General features: G+C 40.6%; 1 protein-coding gene across 3 annotated transcripts; it reads right to left on the bottom strand.

Annotated features, from left to right (window-relative positions):
- Window positions 1–2,693: 2,693 nt before the first annotated feature.
- QTRT2 (queuine tRNA-ribosyltransferase accessory subunit 2) lies at window positions 2,694–26,689 on the bottom strand. Of its 3 annotated transcripts, none has more exons than XM_087439621.1 (9): window positions 26,593–26,689; window positions 20,659–20,879; window positions 19,841–19,896; window positions 17,852–17,928; window positions 16,067–16,279; window positions 10,831–11,030; window positions 8,567–8,718; window positions 6,025–6,142; window positions 2,694–4,352 (listed from the first exon to the last, which is right to left on the bottom strand). In XM_087439621.1, exons 2-9 carry the CDS (start codon window positions 20,856–20,858, stop codon window positions 4,121–4,123), a joined length of 1,248 nt encoding a protein of 415 aa, XP_087295747.1. In that variant the 5' UTR covers window positions 20,859–20,879; window positions 26,593–26,689; the 3' UTR covers window positions 2,694–4,120. The 3 variants fall into 3 exon arrangements, with proteins under 3 accessions (XP_087295747.1, XP_087295748.1, XP_087295749.1); XM_087439622.1 differs by lacking the exon at window positions 26,593–26,689 and adding an exon at window positions 22,783–26,583; XM_087439623.1 differs by lacking the exon at window positions 20,659–20,879 and having other exon boundaries at window positions 26,593–26,675.
- Window positions 26,690–26,791: the final 102 nt, after the last annotated feature.

The raw sequence follows: 26,791 nt of genomic DNA, 5'->3' as shown, positions 1-26,791 counted from the left end.
CGCTTAATGTGGGACCCTGTAACCAGCTGCAGGACCTAGAAACTATAGGTGCTTTTTCTGTATATTCTGATGAGCCATTGAGAAATTTTCAAATGCTAGAGATGCCAAAGCCTTCCATCCAGATTCTAAACCAAAGGCTGCAAAAACTAGGCACAGCTAGATTCCGTTTGGCTAGCAGAATATTTTTAAAAAATTGATCCAGTATTTAAAAATTGTAAGATTTCACCTGAAAATCCAGACTGTTGGCTTCTCTGAGAGACTGGGAGATCTGACAGCACTGGACCCACAGTGGCAATTAGCGAGAGGTGAGTAGCAGCTGTCCCATTGAGAAGGGGCACCTGCTCTCTAGTGTGACCACCTCTACCACTCACACTAGGGTGACTATATAACTTGTTGTCCACACTAGGGCACTTTTGAGAGTAAGACAGGGTGCTATTAGTAATTATGCCTGGACCACAGACATAAACCAGGTTTGTTGTGGGCAATGAAGATGTATGGTTACCCTAATTCACAGGGCTTACACTGGGCTTGCTTTGTCCTTCTCTGCCCACTGTTATTTGAGTTATGTGGTCATAAGTCAGGGATTCTCATGAGGAAAAAGAGAGAGAAAAGGTGTAAAATGAGGAAGAAACCTGAAAGTTGAGAAAAAGGAAGGAAATGAAAAAGAATATTAAAATGAATGCCAATTACACCAAACCTTCAGGTAAAGGCAGAGCCTTGCTGGTGGCTGGCTCAGCGTGTAAGTTTGACCTTCCTGGCTCCCTGCCCTACACAGCACTGTCAGTTTTAATAAGCTGTAATCCCGTAGCTACCAGTGAGACTAATCAAACTGCAGAGAGCAGACTGTTCCTAATCAGGAAGGCACAGAATAATTATTTAACTCTGTAATTTCTCAGTGAGCTCCAAGCTGCCTCAACAGAAAAAAACATCCTGGATAAGATAGTTGCTTACACACTCTAATCTTGACCTTTTGATGGTCTTTGTGTGAAATTTTTATTAAAATGCTTTAATTACACAAGTATTTGGTTTAAAAAATGTTTTAAATGAATCTTTTCCCTTATTCCCAGAGAATAATAAAATCTCTCTCCCCCGAGGCATATAGGAAACCTCAGACCTCTATTGATTACCTGAGGCCACTTGAACTGATCACAGACCCAAACCCTTTCAACACTATTCAGGGTGTGATTACAGTCCCCAAACTGGGATGGGAGGGATTTGGGGACATGGAATGGCAACTCACATTGAGTACCTACAGACCTACAGGTGCCAGAATGGTTCCGTGGGCTACACATGCCAGTGCCAGCTATTCCCCATTGGAGGACTGGGAGCCAGGACGGAGCTACAGCAAAGCTCCAGAGGCACCCTATACCTCAGGGCCAGAAGGCCCCTCTGTTCAGTCCTGCTTCTCTTAGCCCCTTCAACCCAGGAGCACGTCACAAGAAGCTATTTAGTGCAATGGTTAACTGTTGAGTTTTAGTCAGATGGAGCTCAAGTCTAAGCCACAAACTGACTAGTGGTAGGCCCTTAGGCAAACTGCTCAACCTTCCAGAAATTCCCGGTAGGCCCTCAGGCAGGACACTCAACCTTCCTGAAACTCAGTTCTTAACATAGGAATAATATCAACACCTCACAGCCATGCTGTAAGGGTCAATGAGACATGTACGGAAAGCATTTACTAAGGTGCCCGGCACATTAAAAATGCTCCACAGACTGTGGTTATTATTATTTTTATTATGTGCTAGTCTGGCCTCCAGGCCCCTAATTATATAGAGACAGGTCTATCACTGAATCTCCTTCTTGGATTCTCCATTTAGTGTGAGTGCACTTAAAACAATGACTACAGATGGAACAAATGAAGAAAACTTTTTTTCCAATGGAGAACATTTCTGGTACCATGGAAATTTAATATTTTGTTTAATAGACTCACTACTATTTATAGGAAACAAGACAGTCTATTTTTTTAATTAAAAATGTTTATTGGCTATTGACTTTAATAGATTTACATTAAAGACACATTTTTTCAAATGTGCTAATAAGAACAAGACCCAGAAAAATAGACAATGTTGGGCAGAATTTTCAGTGTTTTGAACATAAATAAAAAGTCATAAATTTTATATGGATTCTGGGATATTTATTAACACTCCTCCAACAATGGGTTTGGCATTGAGTGGGAATATAAACATATGAACAAGACCAATCCAATATATTTCAAAACAGATCCTTGAAAACAGAAACTCTGCCTTTCATAAGTACCCTTGTCATTCATGGAGGAGAGGTTATAGGAATGTCCATGAATTCCAGAATTCATGAATTTTAGAATTCATGGACATTCTTAAACCACTAATAAAAGAAAACCATATAGATGGGCACATAAAAATACAGTTAACCAGGGGCCAGCCCCACGGCATAGTGGTTGGGTTTGGCGTGGTCTTCTTCGGCAGCCCACGTTCGTGGGTTCAGATCCTGGGCGCAGACATACACCATTTGTCAGCCACTCTGTGGCAGTGACCCACATAACGTAGAGGAAGATTGGCGTTAGCTCAGGGTTAATCTTCCTCAAGCAAAAAACAAGGAAGACTGGCAACAGATGTTAGCTCAGGGGTAATCTTCCTCAGCATAAAAAAAATACAGTAACCACATAATAATTAAAAATAATGTTCAATAATGCCCGCTAAAATGAACAAACAGCAAAATATAGCACAAGAATGTGAAAAAAATATATTTCACACACCTACAAACAAAACAAAGGCATCTTTTTGGTTCTATTGTTGTTTTTACAGAAACTATGTGCGTACACGTACATGTATGTGTATTCTTAGGAAAAACTTGACAAATATAGAAAAGCACAAAGAAAATTAAAATCACCTGTCACACCTTCAACACAAATGTCACTCCTTTGGTGAGAGCAAAAACAAAACTCATAGAATCAGAGACAATGCAAGAAGCTCTTCCCAGCCTCAGGATCTGCTGATGCCAATTCACCAACCACTTCAAAATCCACAGGCCAAATCTCTTTTTTAGGCTCTCAAATATCTGTACTGTTGCCTGGCTCCTGGCACCACGGCATTTTTCAACAGGCCAAGAGTGATCAATAAACAAGGACACAAGGAAGGCTATGACTCTAATCTAAAACTTCTTGGTCCCCAAATATTAGGGCCAGATGGAATCTTAGAAGTACATTTAGTCCTATGCACTGTACCTGTCCCCATTTTTTCAAGAGGAAACAGCTATGGAGAGGTTGAGTTGCCCAGTTGTCACAACTGAGTAGAATTGAAACCTGATCCTCTAACTGCCAGGCCAGGGCTCTGTCCAAGTGGACACACGGAATGTGTAGCCTCAAGTGATGGGGCTACAGTTATTATGTGGTTAGACTATTAATGAGCCTGAGGGACAGATCACAGTGGATCTCTGTGATCAGATGAAAGCAGCTCAGCAAGTTTCGGCTCCTAACAGGCAACTGCATTGGCTCTAGGGGGACAAGTCACAAACAGACCATGTGGTCAAATGAAGGAGTGTGCCTGGGCCAACCGATCATAGGGGCGATGTGTGAGCCCCACCTTCCATAGAGACGGGAGCCTGCTTAAGTCACAAGAGCCATTTCTGACTGAACTGCACTGCCGGGGCAGTGTGGAAGGCAGAAATGTCCATAAGAGGTCCCTGAGACGATAAGGATTAAAATAAAGAAAACTCTTGAATCAGCCAGATTCCTTCTCCAGTCAACAGACATGTGTCCACAGAAGTCATGCTACTCATGACCAATCATCTCCCTTCAAGCTCCAATCCAGCTCAGTGAACCCTCAGAATCTCATCACCCCCACTTCACGGCTGTCCCTTCACATCTAAAGCTTTTGTCTTTGACTAAACAAATCTCTATTAGAGTTAGCACAGAAACATTAAAGGTCATGGCTCAATTCTTTCTGATCAACCCAGGTCATTTAAGTCTTTAGAAGAAATCTCTTGAGCCTCAAGTGGGCAGAGTTCGGTACAGACGTTCCTTATTTGAGCAGACCTTATTCTCAAACATAAATATTAAAGCTAAGATCCTTTCTTGTTCTCTTCTCCCCAAATTACAATAGCGGTACAGGCTCAAGGTGCAGATTCAGACTGTGTATGCCAGGTCTCAAGATGCCTGCCTATGGATGAGCTCTTTCAACTGTGCTAGTCTGCCACTTTTCAGCGCTTCCCGGATGGAGTGGAAAAATCCAAAGTAGTGTTCAAAGTTGTGCATCATAAGCAGGACCCCAGCCAACAGCTCGTTGGTCACCAGCAGATGGTGGATGTACGCACGAGTATGATTCTGACAGCAGTAACAGGAACACCCTCTCACAAGCGGCTCAAAGTCCTCCTGGTACCTGAGAAAGGAAGTTACAGTGATATTTCAGAAAGGGAAGAATACAAGAAATCCACAACCTAGGCTATCTATTCTGCTGGTGCATAACCAATAATTAATAACATCACTGGGAAATATAGTGCTGGGCACCTGCTTAAGATGGCAGTGTGGCCCAAAGTCAACAAAGCACAATGAGCCAGGAGACTCAGGAGTCTTCCTCCGATGGATACGGCCTCCTGGACTGAGGCTTACCAAGGAGCACTGAGAGACAGTCGTGTGGTCACTCTCTCATGCTGGGCACTGTTAGTCACACTGTAAAGGCATACAATGTTACGAAATGCTGTTCTGATGGACGACACTTTTCTCCCATTTGCCACCAGAACTAGTATCAAAAGACATGCCACGACCTTTCACTTGCACAGCTTTTTGCAGTTTACAAAGCATTTTACATACATTGTCTCATTTAATCTCTGCAACCCCCCTTGGAGATGGGCATTTTTATTGTCATCTTACTGATGAAGACTACTAAGGGGGCTAAGAGGGAGGGCTCTGGAGCCACAACACCTGGGTTGGACTCCTGGCTCACGACTCACTGGGGCAAGTCACTTACCCTCCCTCTGTGTCTTCGTTTTCTCATCTGTAACGGTAATAAGGGTCATAACAGTGCCTACCGTTAGAGTTGTTACAAGGAGTAAACGAGTTAATATAGTAAAGGGGTTGGACACTGCTGGGCACATACTAAGCACTACACATGTGTTACCTTTGATCAGCTATTAAACAGAAGTTAAATGACTTGACCAAAGTCACATAGTCATGAGCAGTGCTAGGATCTGAACTCCCAATCTCCAAGACTTCATTCAGGTCTAGTGCTGATAGTAAGAACATTACAATTTCCAGTTCAATCGATAATGTAGAGGGAATTTTGGTAGTAACCATTTATATTAACCTAGCACTTTAAAAACAGAAATGAATCTCCTTGGCTATTTTTCAAGAAGTTAAATGTGGTAAACACCACCATTTCAGACCTACAATCAACAGGACCCTAGAGAATATAGATAAGAACTAGGAATTTCATATTCTTTCATAACTTTTCAAGTCTGTACTATTACTAGAAAGACATAAGTCTAAGTCTGAATCCCTGTAACATCCTTTTACACAAGACCAAGCACACCCAGCACTAAAGAGTGAACCAAACTCATAGGAAAACCACTCTCTGGGTCACTGATTATTAGCACTTTTGGCCAAATACAAAGTTACAAGATATCTTAGTCCATTCTTTATAGAGGCAAATATTTTATTTGAGATTTATAATCTGTATATAACCAAGATGACTTAAGTTCCCTAAAATTTAAAAACTTTGTTGTGTTTTATCTTGAAATCCTTATTTTGTTCTGTCATTATTTAAAGTAACTGGAAGGAGTAAACACATCAAACAATGGATTTGGTCTAATCTTTCTGATAGCTCTTCTAAAACAATAGTTATCCAGCCTCAGTTTTCTGACAAGACAAAGTACACAAATTCATCTGCAGAAATAAAGTTTTTTTGGAACTGAATTTGAGAAGGTCCAAATAATACCCAACTATAAATTTTATATGAAGTCATAAACTGAAAAGGGAACAGTTACATAAACTTTTAAAACAGACTGAAATTAAAAAATCAGAAATCAAAATCCCAACTTAAAAAAATTCCTTACTTTTTTTCCTTCAGATTAATTTCAAATGATGTCATTTCTTGGTTGCAATGGGTTGTTTTAATTTTCTTTGTTTGATGCACATATTTTATTTCTTCCTGTGTCCCATTCTGTTGTAATACTGAAGGACAAACCAACAGAAAGTCTTGAATGAAGATCAGATAAGGAGTGGCCTTGGGAGAATTTTATTTTAGTTACTACTTCATGCACTTTGACCCTGTAATTCCCTCTTGAGAATTTATCCCAAGGAAATGAAACAAGTAAAGAAAAATAGCCCTATGTACCAAGATGATGACTGACCTATTATCTATAATATCAAAACTTGGAGACTCAGCAATGTCTAAGCAAATTATGGTTACAACTATATAACATACAATCTTACTGTCAAGGGATGATTTTAAAAAACCAGTTGGGGTATGTGTGTATGTTTGTAAGAGAGAGAGAAAATAAACGTGTATGTGTGTGTACGTGTGTACGTGTGCCGGAGTTATGTCTCATCATAATATACATGCAAATTAATTGGTCTTTGTGACTGCCTATGTTCCAAATAGATGAAAAGTAAAATATGGTTTTAATTTATGTGTTCTGTATGGAGACTCTGGCCCTCCAGGGAACTCAGATTATCCAGAATTAAATGTTCCCTTGAACTCTTTGCATTAAGAAAGAACATTCCCGGAATTGTAAGAGCAATACCAGTTACTATGCAAAGAACCAGCTGCCTTGAACAGGGCCAAGTAGAGAAGCATTGCCGGGAACGAGTAATAACAGTCTCAGGGTTGGCCCAAGGAGAATAGGCAGACAGTCCTAAAAAGGTAATTTTGTCCAGGTTAAGGGAAAAAGAAAAGTGACCTGAGCATTGAGCACAGGGCTGCTATACCATAACAAAGCCCTGGCTTTTTGCAAAGTCCTTGTCACTAGGGGGAATTGCTACCTATATTAGGCAACTCATTCCTTTGGAATTTTCACTTTGTAATTGGCAAAGAACTTTAATTTACTATACACACACACACAAACATGATTAATAATAATATTTTAATAAAAATGTTCATACTATTTCAGTTTTCCTAATCATGAAGAAACTTGGCTTTCTCTGGCCGAAAAGGAACTTGTTTATTCCAGAGAATGCAATAGCAGGTTCTTTGTAGAGTTCTGCATCTTCTGGTACGAAATGACTAACAGCTACCTATGTCCTGGTAGAAATAATTTAGCCTGTAAATGAAGTCATGAACATTTATAAAGTGTTTATGGTACACCTATCCACAAACATTAAGTTCTGGTCTGTCTAAAGGACAGTAAAATTGACCTCCTATAGATAAGAATTTGATCAAACCAACTTATTTTATTTCCAAAAGTAATTCGACTTAGATTAACGGTTAAGTTGCTTTATAAAAGTGTAACATCTTCTACAGTGGAATACTACTCAGCCATAAAAAAAGACAACATCATCCCATTTGCCACAACATGGATGGACCTTGAAGGTATTATGTTAAGTGAAATAAGCCAGTCAGACAGATAAACACTGTATGACTTCACTCATATGTGTAATATAAACTAACACACAGAGAGAACTAACAGAGAGAACAGTTTGGCGGTTACCAGGGGAAGGGGGTTGGGGGGTGGGTACAAGGGATGAAGAGGCACATTTATATGGTGACTGACAAATAATAATGTACAACTGGAATCTCACAATGCTATAAACTATTAAAACCTCAGTAAAAAAAAAGTGTAACATCTTCTGAATGAAATTTTAATCACTTGTGGGGAATAAAAAGAACCTTTAAAGAAGTCTCTGGCCCTACTCAAATTTAAGGGTGGCGGTGACAGAGGAAGAGTTCAAAGCACAGCAGGACGAGGGAAGCATAGCCCACCTCCGAAGGCCGAGGGACAACCGGGCAGGCGACATTCTCCTGAAACACCAGGTAGATGCTTCAAGGGACCCCAGCCCACAGCCTGTGTCCCAGTTCCTTCTCTATTGCCAGGTAAATGTCAGAAGCTGAAACTGATTTTCTTGACTTCTGAATAACTAAGCAATCAAAGAAAATGGCAGTGCTTCAAAGGAAAACAGCTTTCACATCTCAGTGTGTAAAAAAAAAAAAACACCAAAAAATAAAAGTAACACTGGGATCAGAAGGGGTGAGACTCTCTGTATTTTAACAGCATGAGGTTTGCAAAAAGCAGACAAGAACTCTTCTGTGAAAAAAACGAATTAACTTGCACCAAGCAGTTCAAAGGTTTTCTTTTCTTAGATTTTCATCACTGTTCACTCGGAATGTTCTTTTTTCAGGTTGTTAAGAAGAGGTTTTGTTTTTCTTGGTTCTGCTCATTACAAATCACTTCCTAATATCGATGAGTTACGTGTATAGTATTAAGTACCTGGTTATGTGTGCCAACACGCCGGGGTGAACAGATAAGAAACAAAGATGTAGTTTTATAAAAGCCTGGCTTTACAGCCTGCACATATTTCTGGCTTGTGACTCAAGCCAAAAATTCACAGGAAATAGAAGAAATTTAAGGATAACACAGAGATTAACTTCAAAAGACCTACATGTCTCTTCAGGATTCGGCTGGTAATCAAAGCTGAAAGCCAGGGCACATCCCCGCTCCGTCACTTGATAAGGGAAAAAACTCTCAAATAAGTCCACTCCTCTCTCAATACACTCGAGCACCTCATCTGGCCGGCTAACACCACAGATGAGCCTGTGAAAACAACAATCAGAACAGTGACATGAGGACAATGCCAGGAATGAAATCAGAGAGTCTTTCCAGAGGGCATTAAAAGTAATAATAATGAAAATCACCAATCACAGTTAGCATGGCAGGCAACAGATAACAAGGTGTGGTGGAAAGAACATAGGGCTTTGGAGGCAGAGACCTGGGCTAGAAACCCAGCTCTGCCATTTATTTACTTGCTCTGTTTCTTTAGGAAAGTTTCTTAACCTCTCTGAGTTTTAGTTTTCTCATTTTAAAAACAAGAGCAATAATACATACCTCACAGAATTGTTGTGAGGATTAATGAGATATTTGAAAAAGTACATATGTAGTTTCTGGCCCCAAAGAGAAGGTCAATAAAAGTTAGTTTCCTTTCCCCTCTCATCCTGTCTGAACAACTTCCCTGGTCTTAGACTGAACTTTATAGCCTATCTATGTACTATGTAGATTTTTTACGAGCACAAAGCCGTGTGCTTTATTTCCCCCTCAAACACTTTCCATGTCTATAATTCTTTTTTATAATTGGCTCTAGAAAGACATTTTTATCTTCTATATTCTTCATAGGTTCACTTACAAAGTAACCCTTGCTCTCAGAATGTCAACTCTGCCCAGAGGATCTAAGAATCTAGTTGGCTTTCTTTGTGCTTCTTTTTATTTTCTCCATTAATAAAGTCTGCCCGGTGGAATGAGATGGTATTTTCAGAGGAAATGGGTAAGGCATTCCGAGTGTTAATATTACTCAACCAGGTTTTGCCACTAAAACGAGACGGGGAGATGCACTAGAGCAGGGCTGGCTGCTAATTTTTATGTTTGTTTTTCTACCCATAGTCCTTTTTATGAACTGGCAGAGAAAAGCTTGCAGACTCCCCAGTTTCTAAAAGAAGTCCAAAAAAAGGTTTATGTAATATTAAACAACCAGAGCCCTTACATATATGCCAGTTTCTCTGACTACAGTTTCCTTCAAGTAATGTAATGTTCTAGAACTCCTCTCCAACTGAAGCTGGCATTTCTACACACTTATAGAAAGAAAAACAATCCCAGCTTTCAAATCCAGTGACAGACATCTGTGAGCACTTAACTCAAAGAAGTCCAGGAGATGACTAGAAATCCTAGTGCGGAATTGTCATCTGCACCAGAGAAATGAGCACAGGAGGGGGAGCAACGAACACTGGAACTAGGTTAAAACTGGGGAGCAAATGCTGGCTGGGGTGAGGAAAATGTCTTGTTCTGGCTGGTGTTTACACAAGTACACACGTGTGAAAATTCATCGAGCTGTACGTAAGACTCACACACTTTACTGCAAGTTACACCTGGATTTTTTTTAAAGTGGTAAAATTACATATACTATATACTATCCAACATCCCAAGGGGTATAAAACAGCACCTCATAATCAAACCTCTTACTATATCTTCAGGAAAAAAGCATGAATATTCACACCAAGTGGGATAAAAGACTAGTCTTTTTTTTTAAATAAAGAAAAGAGAAAAAAATTGGAGTAGTCTAATGAAACATCAGCTGCACTCAAAAACCTGGGATTTTTAGCTTTGAATCTTACAGATCATGTCTTCTCACTAGTACATAGTGAATCCTGCGATTTATGGAAAGAACCAACGCCAATGGTGTTGCTAGTCCCGTTGATTTCAAAAAATGACATCCCTCTCTTAAATGTCTCTATTAGTAGGGCCCATCTCCATTCCACCAGGCATCCCAGATCTGTCCTTTACTTGCCTTGATTAAGGCCAGAGGCCCACCTGATTTTATACCTGTCCCCATGCACCATGTTCTAATGAATAAAGAATAATATTTGTTTTTGGCACAAGAATGAGGGGAAATAGTATAACACTTTCCCTCACTTATTACGAGGATCAAATAAACTAATTCGCACAGCAATGGTCCTATGGTCTACATTCTGAAATCAAGGACAGGACAGCCTTGATGGAACCTGCCCCCCCTCAGTCTGTCTCAGGAGACTCAGCCCAGAAAGGACATAATCAAAACATCAGAAGACACGCCCATGTACAGACTGCATAACACACAGTCCCCAGCACTCCTGCCCTGCAGCCCACGAGGCTTGACCTGCATCCTAACTGAACACTAGCCTCGGTTTGTCCTCTGGCAGCTCCGCAGTGACTGACGACAGCAAGTGCAGTCTAGTCTCCAGGGTCATTGGATTCCCTTGAAAGCCATCCAGCAGGAAGCCACCTACGGGCCGCTTGGCTGTCTCTCGCGCTGACCTCAGCCTCTCCTCCATTACGTCTCCACCTTCAATCACTCCAATGATCGTACTTCTCTGAAGGACCTAAGGCAAGAAAGCATGAATGCTTTTAGCCATTTCCAATAGTGCAGACCCCTGTTTAAAGGAACCTTACACAGAAGCCCAATGGACGGACGAGACCAGGGGAGCTGCTGCAGTGGAAGCCTGCAGAAGGATGGTGCTTCCTCGTCCCCGAGAACCTCAGGGCTCCAGAGAACACAATTTGAAAGCCACCCAAATAGGCAAGAAAAGACCGAGGAGAAACTGAGGCAATCAACATATGTAGTCATGCTTTACCTTAGATTAAATTAAAGACAAACTTAGCAGGTACAAGAGGAAAAGGACAAAAGGAAGAGTTTTAATTTGTTTAAGTGACTATCCAGGCCTGCTTTAGGCCACCACCAAGCCTCTTAGTTATAGATAACTTTAGGAACTTTGAAACCAGTTGGGACAACTGACTATCCTTTTGGAAAAAAATAAAATAAAAACTACACTGCAGGGCTGGCCCCGTGGCTTAGCGGTTAAGTGCGCGCGCTCCGCTACTGGCGGCCCAGGTTCGGATCCCGGGGGCGCACCGACGCACCGCTTGTCCGGCCATGCTGAGACCGCATCCCACATACAGCAACTAGAAGGATGTGCAACTATGACATACAACTATCTACTGGGGCTTTGGGGGAAAAATAAATAAATAAAATTATTAAAAAAAAAAAAAACTACACTGCACATCCTCAAAAATAAATTCCACAAGATTTATTGGCCCTAAGATCTAAACATAAAAAATATAGTTATACAAGTATCAGAAGAATATACTGAATATTTTTATAATCTTGGGATAAGGAAGGCCTTCCTAAGCAACCTAAAGCTTCCAGGAAAAGGCTGACATATTTGAATACAAAAACATTAAAACTTCTCTAGTGAAATATTCTATAACAAAGGCAAAGGAGAACTTACTCTTTGGAGGAATAGGTAAATATCTACACCAGGGCCGGCCCCGTGGCTTAGTGGTTAAGTGCGCACGCTCCGCTGTTGGCGGCCCGGGTTCGGATCCCGGGCACGCACCGATGCACCACTTCTCTGGCCATGTGAGGCCACATCCCACATACAGCAACTAGAAGATGTGCAACTACGACATACAACTATCTACTGGGGCTTTGGGGGAAAAATAAATAAATAAATAAAAGAAATAGTAACTAATGATTAGAATTTATAAAATAAAATAAAATAAAAAAATAAATAAATATCTACACCATAGAAAAAGCTCCAACAAATCCTCCAAGGAAATGAAAACCCCATAAAAATCTAGGCAGATATGTGAATATCAACTTCAGAAAAATAAATGTGAATGTCCTGTAGACATATGGAAAGCGAGCTAAACCTCACCAGTAAGGACATGCAAATTGGAAACAATTAGATACCATTTTTGCCCATCACACAGACAAAAAGTTAAAAGACAGCAACACAGTAGAGGTGAAGGTGTCAGAGAAATGGCTGTTATACACCCTGATAACCAGAGAGTGAAAATTAGATCAGCCTCATGGGAGGGCAAGTAGAAACACTTATCAAAATGCCAACGCTTTTATCTCTATATGCTAAAATTCCACTTCTAAGAATCTCTCCTGCAAATATATTCACTCATATGCACCAAGGTATATTTACAAAGATGTTTAGATTAATGAAATATAACCTAAATATCCATCAGTAGAGTAAAGGCCTAAATAAAATATGATATATTCATAGTATGGTTTCCTCTGCAGCTGTTTTAAAAAGAATGCAGCAGATAGAGTAATATATCATTGACAGGGAAAGAGTTTCAAGACACTATTAAACCAAGAAATTTCTGAACATATGATCATATTCATGTAATAAAAACCACATATAGATATGCATATATATGTAATAATTATGTGTATGTAACTGTAAAAAATAAGGTTTGCAAGGAAATACACAAATCAACAGTGGCTCTCTGGTAGAAGAGAGGAATGCGGAGGGAGCCTGGCAGGCTGTGAAGAGGGAATCCCACTTCTTAGTTTAAGCAGGAGGGACACAGACTATTCCTCTAGAAAGAACACTTTGGATGCTGTGTGGAGAATGAACTAAGGGTGAATATGGCTAAAGGATGGGGTAAGAGACAACTTTAATATTCCAGGTAAAAGATGAAGAGGATGTGGACTAAGGCATGGGCAGTGGGGTGAAGAGGAGAGATAGGATTTGAAACCTCATCAGGAGGTACGATCAACACAACTTGTCTGATGGAAGGAGAGGATGAAGACAGTCTAGGATGCCTCCTGGCTCCTTTGGGAAGTCCAGGGAGACAGTGAAAAGAGCAAAGACAGGGAAGCCTAGAAAAACAGTGGAGGTTGAGACAAGATGATCATTCTGTTTTGTGTATTCTGTGTTTGAGGTATCAGAGGGCCGTACAAATTCAGCCACTGAATATGTGGTCCTAAAGTTATGGACACGTGTGATAGAAATGTGATTGCCCAGGCTAGAATGTTAGATGTCTGGCACAGTGCTACCGTTCCCCACTCTAGCTTCCAAGGCAGACGTGGCTAATAGACTCCTCTCTTCCTGCTGCACCCGGGTACAGCTCCAAGCACACTGCGATGAAACCCATTTGCCATCCCTGGCCTAGAGAATATATGAAAAAGAAAAGAAAGCCAACAACAATACCTTGGGGAGCTTCAATATTTAAGGGCATTCAGAATAAGAGGATCCAGTGAATAAGAGGGGCAGGAATCATAGGAAAGGAAAAGACGTATGCAGACATACAAAGCAGACACTTACACAGGCCTGTCCCTCTACATGACTGGTACAGCCCTATCTGGGAAACTCCTTTTCATGGGTGTAAGAAGTATGATCACATAATTAATTGTCTAAAATGGAACACATTTAAGAGTAAAAGGGGGCACTATTAATAATCATATCAAGACAACAGCATAAGCATAAGGGGTACAGAGAGACACCCCAGCATTTGACCAACACACAGACATAGTGTGAAATGGTGAGGCTGACTGTAACACAGAAGAGGGACTTGAGGCTCATCTGGCCTTTCTAATAATCACGCTCTGTCATAGTCCCTGTCCTCCTTTCTACTCCTCCAAACACTACTCGTCCTACAAGGACAATTACCAGCCCAAAACAACTGCTAGTGAGGAACACTAACAATTCAGACCCACAGCAATGTCCCCACACTGAGCTCCTATTGATAGACGCTGAGTTCTATTCAGAATGATAACTAAGTTTCCTCTATTTCATATATATTAACTTTATTAGCCAAATTACGTTTTTATTGGTAAACTCAAAATAACGATGTTCCTCAAACTGAATGTGTTTTGCCATAGTAGGACCTCATCACTGCTTAGGATTACTCCACATAAATTATCACAGACACTGAAATTCTCCCCTCCGATCACTATCTTCTGTTCTCCTACCTCCTCTGCTCTTTCTTAGTGAATGCATCCTTTTCCAACTTCATCAACTCTGCTATCAGGATCCCTTATTTACCACCACAGCTTCATCTTCCCCACTCCTAACCATTCACCATCAGCAAACATTTACTGAGGGCTTACTATGTGTCAGGCATTCTGCTACATGATGAAGATACAAAAATGACACCGTCTAATAAAGACAAACACATAAGGAAATCATTGCAGTACAATACGATTGGGGCTACAATATAGCTACATACAAATTAAAGCGGTGGCAAAGGATGAACAGAACCTCCTGGAAGGGTCAGGAACAGTTTCCTAGAATGATGAATGGAATGAAATGAGCCAGCTTTGGAAGCAAGAGAAGGAACATGGCTGGAGATAAGAAAAGAAGAACCAGTCAGAAGGAAGTCTGTGGACAGGCACAGTGAAATGAAACAGGATAACGCCTCAGGGAACTGCAGGTAACTCAGAAGAGCCAGTGCCAACCACCGGAGAAAGCAGCCAGCACTGAGCTGGAGGAGCAGACAGAGGCCTGGTCACAGCAGGTCGTCCATGCCATGTAAGAGTTGAAGTGGAGGGCCGGCCCTGTGGCTTAGCGGTTAAGTCCGCGTGCTCCGCTACTGGCGGCCCGGGTTCGGATCCCGGGCACGCACCGGCGCACCGCTCTCTGGCCATACTGAGGCCACGTCCCACATACAGCAACTAGGAGGATGTGCACTATGACATACAACTATCTACTGGGGCTTTGGGGAAAAAAAAGGAGGAGGATTGGCAATAGATGTTAGCTCAGAGCCGCTCTTCCTCAGCAAAAAGAGGAGGATTAGCATGGATGTTAGCTCAGGGCTGATCTTCCTCACAAAAAAAAAAAAAAAGAGTTGAAGTGGAGAGTCACTAAATTCTTCTAGGGAAGTGAACAATGGGTTCAATTTTGTGCTTTACAAAGATCTCTCAGATAGCAGGGCTGAAGATGGATTGGATAGAAATGAGAATAGAGACAGAGAGAATAATTAAAAGGTAACTGTCTACACAAGAGGTGATGAGGTTATTATGCCTTAACGTGATATAAGAAGGGTGAGGAGTGGGTAGATTCTAGATATATTTAGGGAGATGGAATCAAGGAGGAGTGAACAAATAGATACTAAACTGGACAGTAAAAGGGGTCTTGAAAGACTCAAATTTCCAGGCTGAGGAACTTTGTGGCTGCCATGAATTGTGGCAAGAATATTGAGGGAGAGCAAAAGGAAGAACAAGTTTGAGGTAACAGGATACTGAGTTTGGTTACCTCTGAGTTTGAGGTGCATGTGAGGGATATTCTAGTGATAGAACCTAGCTAAAGCCCTGTAGCTATGTAATTCTGAAGCCAAGCAGAGTGATCTTGATTATACACATAATTTTAGAATTATCCAGCAATTACAACTAAGAGGAGGCTGCCCAGGGAGCACATATAGAGTGGGATGAAAAGACAGTCTCAGACAGAATCCTTGAGGGCAATAAGGGGATTATTAACGGCTCAGGAGAAAAACGAGAGAGAGTAAAAGAGACCAGAAGTGAGGAGCAGAGAAGTAGGAGGAGGACAGTAAAGGCAGCATCATGGAATGTAAATTAGCAAGAGCTTTAAAGAGAAGGGAGTGGTGAGCGGTACTGCCTTACCTCGGACTCTTCCTGTAGCCGCAGACAATTATCCAGGAAGAGAAGCGATCGGTCAACAGACTTCCTGGCTCTTTTTATGGAAGATGCTTCCGCACAAGATGCCTCTCCATCTGAGAGGCACTGGAACCAGTCGGGCTGAAGGGCCTGCTGGATTGCCATGAACTTGGAAACAGTCATTTCCACTCGTCCTCCAACACCCCACACAGACACAGACTGCCATGGAACAAGACGATGAGAAATTAGCGAGAGTAAAGTGCGAATAAAAACAAAATAAAATGATACAGCAATTCTGAATTGAATTCTTCTTTATAACTGGAGAGATGGTGGTATTCAATATCCTAGCTATGGTGGGTAAAATAGGTGTCCTATACAATTTCTAAATTCTCTAAGGACCTTATAGCTCATGGAGAATCCTTCAAAGGCCATACAAGCCCACTTCTGAGCTGGCACCCAAGAATTCTTGGTTATACTTTCTAGAAGCCCAGTCTTCCATTCTCACCCATGCTGTTCCTGAATACACCACAGACCCTGATTATTCTGCCTTTGATCACATTGTTCCTTTCGACTGAAATGCCCTTCCCCAACTTCTTTGCCGGGTAAAATACTATGCATCCTTCAAGATGGAGAGTTCAAACATCATCTCTAACGTGTTCCCCAAACTTTCCTAGGCATAGTCGTTCACTCACTCTTCTAAGCTCCTCCAGCAATTTGTACTTTTTCTCTTATAGAAAAGATAGCCCATAGCACAGCATTGTAGATTTGTCTGACGAGGGTATCCCAGTCCACATTTGTGCCCCAAAGGCACAGTCTAGGGCCTCACACATTATTAATGTTTAATAAGTGTTTATTAGGTTGAGTTAGAAACAGAATTATGTGCAAAGACACAAATTCCACAGTACACGAGAAACTCTGTATGTTCCTCCGGTTCCTCCTTCCCCTACAGCATCTCTCTTCTTGGAAGAGATCGACAAGGATGTAGAGGGGAGGCTACATACAGTTCTTTTATTCTGGCATAACAACGCTGTTTAAATGAATCCTCTCTCCCTTATAAACGGGGTAGATAACTGAGGTCAGATATTTTCTTTTGAATTCAGATTACAAAATAAAAAGAAGTTTAAAGCAGAAGAATGATTTAAAAGTTACCTTAAGCAAGATTAGTGGATATTGTTGACAACAGTCAAGCGGGTGCAGGGAATGCAGCTGCGTCTGTAAAGCAGCAGTACAGACTGAAGTCTCGCCAGAAGGCTGTCCCCGGGGACAACGCAAGGGGCCACATCTCAGGTGAAAATTCTAATGAAGTCCTTTTGAGACCGTTCTTCACTAGCTAAAACCTCTGGCTTTTTCAAATTCTGTTCTAAAAGCAAGCAGTATGATGCTGAGGTTCTATGATATATAGTTATCCGCGTGATAACACTCATCAGCAACCTTCTCTACTCTTCCTGAGCTTCTCAGAACCGCAAATAAAGTGTGGCATCAAAAGACCAGTGTTTTCTACCATCATAGCAATTGTTTTTTTTTGGCATGTACCTGACCCTTCTCTACTCCCAAATTTTTTGTGACAGTGAAAAAGCTGAGGACACATTTCTCACCTTAACGGCATCCTCAGGCAGCCCTACTCTAATTCCTATAAACCACCCCATCCCACTATACTCACAGAAATAAAGAGAAGGCATGAGGGGTCAGGAATGGGCTAGCATCCCAGGCAGTGGGATCCTAGCATCTGAGGGATACAGACTGACTTCCTGGGACAAAGCTGCAGCCTTGGAGGACCTTCTGTGAACGCACCTTGTTAGTCACATAGCCAGCTGGGCAGGGGCTGACTGGATCATGCAGGGCGCAGTACAAGAGCGATTCTGGCATGCCTGTGTAAACATAAAAAGAACCTCTGAAAGCAGTGACATCGACAACTACACTGTGCTGCAACAGAGAGCAGCTCCTAACGGGTACTGCTGGATAAAGCAACTCGGAACACAGTAAACGGCTCATACCTGATCTTAGAATTACAGGAGCCTGTCAACGTGAATGAAAAGACTACTTTGAAACTTACTAATCTAAAAGAAGAATTAAATGCAAAGTTCATGTCTAATGACATAGTGGGTTGCTACAAAGGAAAGATGTATCTTAGGGCCGGCCCCATGGCTTAGCGGTTAAGTGCACGCGCTCCGCTGCTGGCGGCCCGGGTTCGGATCCCGGGCGTGCACCAACGCACCGCTTCTCCGGCCATGCTGAGGCCGAGTCCCACATGCAGCAACTAGAAGGATGTGCAACTATGACATACAACTATCTACGGGGGCTTTGGGGGAAAAAAATAAATAAATAAAAAAATTAAAAAAAAAAAAAAAAGATGTATCTTAAAGTATGAGATATAATTAAAGTGTTTAATGACATACTGACCCTACTTGATCTGCTTTGAAGAAGAATCTAATATCGAATATGTTCATTCTAGGTACCATCCAAGGAGAATTAGCTACTGGAAAGATGAAATGATGTGGTCAAAAGGTAATCTCATTAATAATAAAGCCATCCCACAGCATGGGTCCCTAGGGGCAGAATTACAGTAGGATACTGCAATGGACCTCATCTTCAGTAAGTTTCATTGATTCAAGACGACAGTTTCTTAGGTTCTTTAGTCAAAAAGATAGTCGTTTTAAAAGAAAAAAATCCAAAAAAATGTTTAGTAAACCATATGTGCTTAAATTTCATATGCTATCCTGCATTTTCATAAGAAAAAAAAATATGGTTTCACTGAAAAAAACACCTAAAAAAAGCAAATTAAAAAAAAAAAAAAAAACTCTACAGTTCTCCACCTTACTTTCCACAATTTCAATTAGTACAATTATCTCCAGAAAGCTTATATTAGCTATGTTCACCTAATTATATACTTGTATACTTTAAAGCTGGTTATTAAAATTGGTCTCAGATCAAGGAAAACGATATTATATAAATTCCTCCACTGAAATACAGGGCCTGTGACAATGAAGTCACTATGCAGCTTCCCTCAGAAGCAGCGGACTAACTAACCAAGGGAAACAGAATTTTCATTCACTGAAGTGAATCCTAGATATTGGGAAAAGCTTCAGGAGAGAGTGGTCTACAGAAGAATTGGCCTCTAGCTATCACTGCTAAGCTTTTCCTATAAATAAATGGACATGTACAACTACATTTAAAATCCTATTTCTAGAACAAAAGATATAACACATCAGAATATGGCTGTATATAAATTCTTCATCTTCTCTCTTATGTGTTGGGCTCAAACATGACAAGACGGCCTTGGATCTTAGCTACAGCCCATGCAGTTTCTCACCACTGGGTCTCCGCTCCATGCCTGGAGTGTCTACCCACACCCGTCTACCACCACCACTGCACGTACCTCCTGACCTGGCTAACTCCTACTCTTCCTTGACCCAGCTAAGGGGCCCCCTCGAGAACACTTTCTTTGCTCTGACCTCCTTCCACAAGTGCCCTACAACAGGTCACGTGCTCCTCCCTCTGGTTCTCATGACACACGTACACATCCCTAATCCTGCAAATACAGTCACCACACTCCACTAAAGTCACCTGTTTCTCTTTATCCCAGCTAGGCTCTGAGTTCCATGAGGGCAGCAATCGTTTCCTACTCATCTTTGAATCCCCAATGCCTGGTTCTTAGATACCCAATAAATGCTTATTAAATTAATAGATACGTAAATATATGAATGAAAGATCAAAGAACAAACAGCACTTCCAAACTCCAAATTAATACATCACAAGGCAGACACAAACAACAATTTTTACCTATAAACTTTCCTACTCCTTCCTTATATTCTGCCAAAACTTCATGATGTTCTGCCCTGTAAGCAAACAGAAAAATAAGTAACATAATAACGAATCATTCTACAGATACTCCATACAACAAGTGAAGCCAACTCTTCTCCTCCCCCAAACAAGCCACATGACAATAAACATAGTCTTGAACAACAAAGCACACCATTATTCGAGTCCCAACTCACTAGGCTAGGTTCATTAGCCAGAGTAAAGGTCTTCAATTTGCAAGTGGTTCTGTGAGAAGAGAAACTGGCAAAGATCAACTGGATTTTCTTCTTCCCCTTGCCCCTTTAAAATCACTGTTATTAACACAATACTGCAGAGTTATTTGATCAGAGAGCATGTTCTTCAATTAACAATAAAGTGGTACGTACATTACACAAAATGATCTGACTCCATTGGTTGTTTCCATAAAGTAGTACTAGCAAGTAGATGTGCAGAGACAGAGAAGACTTTGAGGCTAGTGCATGAAGACAGCCCGCAGGCTTCAAGTTTAGCTCTCCTGGAGGACTCCCTGCCCTGTCACCCTGGGTGCAGTGGCATTGAGTGCGGTATGGGACCGTAGGTTCAGAGGAAAAGTGAAGCAGCTCTAACATGCAGGTCTGGCCCATGGCTTCCAGATTAGGGCCAGATGATGTATAATATTTGATAGCTCTCTTCTGATTTCATCCTAAAAATCTATAAATTTTGCATATATAAGCAAAAAAGTCTTTCCTTTTACTGCACCTTATCAAGGTAACTAAGCTGCTGCCAGAGATGACACTTGAATGGTCGGGTCTAATACTTACAGTGATGACAGTGTAAGCTGAGCCATGGCGGGAACCCCGTGGATGTTATGCAGTGTGTGATGGGTCAGGTGGGGGGCAGAGCCAGTCTTGGTGTACAGAAGGCAGCCTGGAATGTCCATGGTACGGTCTCCTGTTTTGCCTAGGTTTTTTATTTTTCCTAGGCGACAGCCATTAACTACCGTGGTCAGACTCAGCTTCATCCTAAGGGATTGCTCTAGGTCCTAATAAGGAAAGAGCATTAAATTCAGGAGTTCCATGACACCTAAAGGCTAAACATTTTGCAAAGAAAGCAACCTACAAAAAAATAAATGATAGCATGTTTATTAATACTTTCAGTCTAGGATTTTCTTAGATATCAGGAATAGGAAATGGGAAAAGACAAAGAGAGAATAAGACACCTTCCCTAAAGTCCCAGAGCAATAAGATGACATCGACCACATTTAAATTCAGGCATGGAATTTTTGTCTGAGCTGATGAAAAGCAAACAAATGGAAGGACTGAAGTAAAGACCAGGCGTGAAAAGAGTGCTATGAAGCCAATGCTCGCTCTCAGCCTTGAAAATGTGTATAGAGAAAGGCCACACTGCCCAGGAAATACTAATTACTGATTTGATCCATTTTTTCTTTCTCTAATTTGAGAGAATACTTGGCAACACAGCAATTTTTCCTAATACATAGTTAAATGAAGAAAACAGGTTCTAAACCAGCATTCTGATGTTTATCAAAATACATGGAAGAATATACATCAAAAGAGAAACAGACATTATCTCTGAGAGGTGGGATTATTTTCCAATTTGTTCTTATAGTGTGTCCAAACAGAGGTGAGAAACTGTGCGGAGCATACAGGTAATTCATAAGCAATTTAGCATTACTTTAATAACTGGGAAGGGAAAGTATTTGATAAAAGAAAAAAAATCAAGATATACTTTCTAACTTCCATAGATACACAGGGAAAAAAAATCAGAAAACATTATCAATTACTTTGTTGGATGCCATTAATTAATTATTATCAGTGAAGCAAATCCTGGGCCCCACTTCTTAAAATGTACTACAAAACTTGGTAACCAGGCATGGTGGATAATTTGCAAAATGTCACTGGATATACCAGTCACTGGATATACAAATACCAGTATCTCTACAGCAAGCACCATACCCTCCGGAATCCTTGCCAATTGGGCCAGGTCCAGTTTTATTAGTTGACAAATTATTACAGCTCTCCAAGAGGCTCCAACCTCAGATCCTATCCTCTTCAGCATTATACTCTACCACACTCTCAAAGTCAACCACTATTTAAGATGCTCCCAAACAAAGAAGCATTTTCTATCATTAGTTAAAAAATATTCGGGAACGTGAATATTACTTTTTCGGGAGTCACAAACTCTTACATTGAAATGAAATAGTCAATACGTCTTTAGAATTTTAGAAATAAGAATAACTACTTTCTATATGGTCCAATAAGAGATTTCATGTTAAATATGAACTATAAAAAAATAGTATAAATGTTTGAGGAAAGCCTGGTCAATTTTCTATGACTCTAACTTCATTATCTCAAGTCATCGCAAAGAAAGACATAAAAACAAGTGTCACTGGAACCCACAGAAATGGAGACTATTAAGGGAAAAAAGTTATGTTTTAACAAAGAGTAATATAAAAGCTATTTTTTAAAAAAGCTTTGTTATGACACATTGAAACTGTTAAAATAAAAGAAGAAAGTTTATACCAAAAAAATATACAAATATAGTTACAGGCTAATAAGAATGTACTCTAGAAAATACGAGTCATTAGTTTACACAATCATATTCCTTATTGATTTATCAGATAATACACATAACCTTCTGATTTCAAGTGATAAAAATATATTTTAAACTAACAGAGCTCTGAAGCCACTTGCAGCAAAGTCAAAGACTGCACTTTGCAATCTAAGAAAGTTCCAGGGAACCGAAGCGAGGGGAAGCACAAAGAAGAGAAACGCACTTTAAAGTTAATGAATCAACACTTGTTATTCTGACTCAATAGTGAAATCAACCAAATATGGAACAACAGGTTTTTGAAACACAAATAAGAACTAATGAAAATGTAATGGACCAGGATTCTCAAACACTGCAATAACTTAGGCACTTCTTACCTCACACACATCTCCAAAAGGAAGAAACTGGATTGTCTGGAATTTTTTCAGAAAGAGCTTGAGACAAGAATTTGCTGGTTCCTCCTCTTACTCCAGAAATTCTGTCTCACCTGAGCTGTTTAAGTTTTGTAAGGAGTTTAAACACACACATGAGCTGTATTTTTTTTAATTAAATTCATATAAAGGTAGAAAGAGCCTTCATAGGATAAAACTAGTATGTTTGAAAAACGAAGTTTAGGATTCTAGAATGCTACTAATTTTTATTATCTCTCCCCATCAAACCCATGTTTTCATTTTTCCAGTTTATTAATAAATAACATAAAAGATTGACAATCAAAGCTTCTGATGAGCATGAGATAATCTGCTTTTCCATGCTAAGTTAACTCAATTCCAGGTAAAAACAGCAAACCCCAATGCTTTAGCCAACCTCTGTTTAACCCAGGTAATGTATGACTGCCGTTAGACTTTAGAAATGCTGAAAAGAGTTGAGTCTGACCATTGCTACCAGAGACTCCAACCTGAGAACTTCTCGTGAACATCATCCTCCTCTCTGCCATTTTACAACAACGAATCTGAGGCTAAGCAAGAGTAATCATTGACAGTCTAAAACCCAGGTCTCCTGCCAAGAGGCCTGTGCGTTTTTTATTACATCTTTTAAGTGATAATAATACAATGTTTGTGTATGTGTATCTCCTCTTCCCACTCTTTCCTCAAGTGAAGAAATAGAATTCTTCATTTTTGACCCAAGGTCTTTCATTACAGGTCCTTGGCATCTCTAGAGGACATCAGCCACCATGTTCTTAGATGCAGTGATGGGTTCTCCTGTGACACAGTGCACAAAAAAAGTTTAATCTCCATACCTTTAAAGATGAAATTCAGAATCCTCAGCTCAGTACAGGTATACTGACCCCACTAGATCAGCTGGAGAGAAATGCCCACCTGACTCTCTCCACAGTGGAGGACTCTGATGCTATGTACCCACATTCTGCTGTTGGGGGCTTCTTAAGAGTCCCACCCTAATCACGGTAAATTGACACGTCACCAAAGGAAAAAGTAAGCAAGGAAAAGTAGATGACTGTGTTTAAGAAAAAGTATAATGGATAAATTGCTATTGTCAGTGATTCTCTGTATTGTGGGGATAAATATAAACATTAAGAAATCTGAGGAAAGCATCAGAGAATGCACTTTGGCTGGAAATCAACATTAAAAAAAATAACATGCAACTTTGTCCAGAGCTAGAAGAACCAAGCTTTCCTTTCTCCATTACTGTTCAGTTTATGGTTAATGTTTTTATAATTGCACCTTTTTTCTAGGGGCTCAAATACAGAAGTTTTTATTATGAAGTAATGTAAATATAATACACACACATACACATCTTCATGTACATATTTTTTAAAACATGCTTTGGGAGTGATATAATCTGCTAATGCAAGCAAAGTTCTCAAGAAACAAATCAACAGTCTCTAAAATATCAACTGGCTTTTATCTGCCTTCATCACCACCTGTTCTCCTTTCACTTGTGAGTCGCTTCTAAGGTTTCTGGTGTTGTCTTTTTCTAAATACACATTCACACTTCACTTCTATAAAACTTCTGGGAAAGTTTTAAGGAAAAACCATTAGAAAAGCCATTTGGAAATGAATGGGTAATGGAAAAACCTTTATCACTTTAAGGACAAGTGACAGGCCATCAGTGGATTTGTGCCTTTATAAGGGCTAACCTTGGCAGCACTGTACCCGTCCTAACACCTCCAGTGCCACACATTTCTTCCCCCATCCTCCAACTATTCCCTCGAGAGAGAAGGGATTTTTAGATGGATTCTCTACAGACCATCATGGAAAGATGACCACAATATGCTAAAGGAAAAGAGCAAGCTTAGGTGAATATATTTTCTGTGAAAGAAAAACTGTATGTGTATATTTATAAATACACACACACTCTACAATATTTGTATATACATAGAAAAAAGTCTGAGGGACTTCTAAACAATATGGTGCACTGAGCTGACTCAGAAAGACACATAGAAATGATGGACTCTAAAATTCCAGAAAACAGTAACAGAAGATGAGAAGGAGACTATTCGAAGGCAGAGTGTTCTAAAATCCTTACACTATTTGGGAGGAGGAGAGAGATAACGAATAATGTCAAACTTTGTTAAGTATGTGTGTTAAAAGTTTTAAAGTAACCATTAAAAAATTAATGACAGAATGCATAATTCCCAAACCCGTTGGGGAGCAGTGGAGAAGGATAAAGAAAAATTGGTTAACACAATAAAAGGCAAGAGAGAAAAAGACACCAAAAAGCATGCCGAAAGTAGAAAATACAAAATAAGACGGTAGAAGTAAGTCCAGATATGTCAGTAACCACAATAAAAGTTAACAAATTAATTTCACTATTTAAAGACATAACGACAACAGTAGCAACTAACATTCATTGGGCATTTACTATGAATCAAGTACTGTTCTTTACATATTAACTCTGCTAATACGTATCATCATATCAACCTCATAAGACACATGCTATTATTATGTGCATTTTACACATGAGAAAACTGAGGCTAATAAAGTCACCAGTTGAGAAGTGGCAGAGCTAGGACTTAAATCACAGAAGTGTGGCTTTAGAGGCTATATTCCAATAGGCTAGTAGCCTGTTAGAAGTCCCATCTTGTCTATAAGCATATGCAATGTTAACATAATAACTGTAATGTTAAGATATAATTTTAGTCATATTTTCCATTTTGCTATAATGTTCTTATTATTTTTCTTGTTTTCCCTTATCTCCCTCTCTGCCTCTATCCATCCTCCCAGCCTCTACAACCTTTCTCCATACTCATACAAACATTTAAACACACCAGTATATGGGAAGAGGTGTTTTTTACAAAAAATGTAAACATACTACGCTGAATGCACATCTCTGCAATTTGCTTTTCTCCCAGGAATACACAATAGATATCTTTCCTGAAGAAGAGACACAGAGCTAATTTACCCTTTTAAAATAACTACTTTACCATACTGCATAGTTTGGATGTAACACACAATTTACTCAACCATCACCCTGCTGATGGACACTCAGGGTTACAGAGCCAGTTCTATAATCTCTGCAATAGTCTGAGGGCAGGGCTTCCCTGATCTCATTTTCACCAATCTCAAATCTACTTTAGTTTACGTTTCCTGGCAGAGATCTATACATACATTGATTTTTCATCGTTACAACACTCCAATGATTTAGTTACTATCGCCCCCATTTTGCAGAGAGTTATTAAACAAGGTGCCTAAGGTCCTACAGCCACAAAGTTGCTGGGTCCAAAGCTCCCGCTCTAAATCTCTACCCTGCCTTTTGAACGCATGTATTCCAGAATGGACTGACCCGGCAACATCTAGGTTCAGTCAATAGGGATGGATTTATCTTCACTCCATGGACCATCTCCAGGGATTTATCTTCACTCCATGGACCATCTCCAGGGACCCCAGACCCGCGTAGCCCAGGTATCAGAGATCGTCCCAACCCTCCCTAGAATTCTGGCAGTCCTGAAAACACTTCCGGCTCAGAACTTGACCCTTGAGCAGAGGCCAGGCGAAAGGAAGCCCTCTTCTCTCAGAGATGCGGTGAAGCCCCCATGATTTGGGCGAATCTAGACTTACAGAAGCCAAGATCCACCAGGATAGCCAGAAAAAGGAAAGAGAGACACGGCAGGACTACAATGACAGTTACTGCAACACAGTCAGGAAGCGTCTGGGCGCGACGCGATTCATCCACCCCGAGCAGCCCCCACACCATCAGGGAAAGGGGGCACTTGCCTGCAAACCTCTCACCTTTTTCGCCTTGCGACCCCTTAAACTCCTCGGCGTTCGCTACCACGTGTCCGGCTAGCGGAAATCTCGACCCCTAAACCACCGCTTCGGATGCAGAGCCAATCAGGGAGCACTGCGTCATCACCGGGCGCCGGCGAAAAGCAAAGGTAATATCAAAGCGAGCGCAGGTGACCGCGAGGTCGAGGGACCGCTGCTGTTG

Source organism: Ceratotherium simum, chromosome 15 (assembly GCF_057802395.1).
Source record: "Ceratotherium simum simum isolate JZ-2026a chromosome 15, ASM5780239v1, whole genome shotgun sequence".
NCBI classification, from domain to species: Eukaryota; Metazoa; Chordata; class Mammalia; order Perissodactyla; family Rhinocerotidae; genus Ceratotherium; species Ceratotherium simum.
The sequence above is the reverse complement of the archived record's forward strand: the minus strand, read 5'-3'. Positions and strand labels throughout refer to the sequence as shown.

What these genes read in the sequence shown, in the direction of transcription:
- QTRT2 (XM_087439621.1), bottom strand. Translation starts at nt 20,858, where the DNA reads ATGAAGCTGAGTCTGACCACGGTAGTTAATGGCTGTCGCCTAGGAAAA. An exon ending in GGCTACAGGAAGAGTCCGAG is followed by an intron (nt 11,031 to 16,066) that starts GTAAGGCAGTAC and finishes TTCTTGCCTTAG; the next exon opens with GTCCTTCAGAGAAGTACGAT. An exon ending in ATTAATCTGAAGGAAAAAAA is followed by an intron (nt 4,353 to 6,024) that starts GTAAGGAATTTT and finishes TTCCTTTCTCAG; the next exon opens with GTACCAGGAGGACTTTGAGC.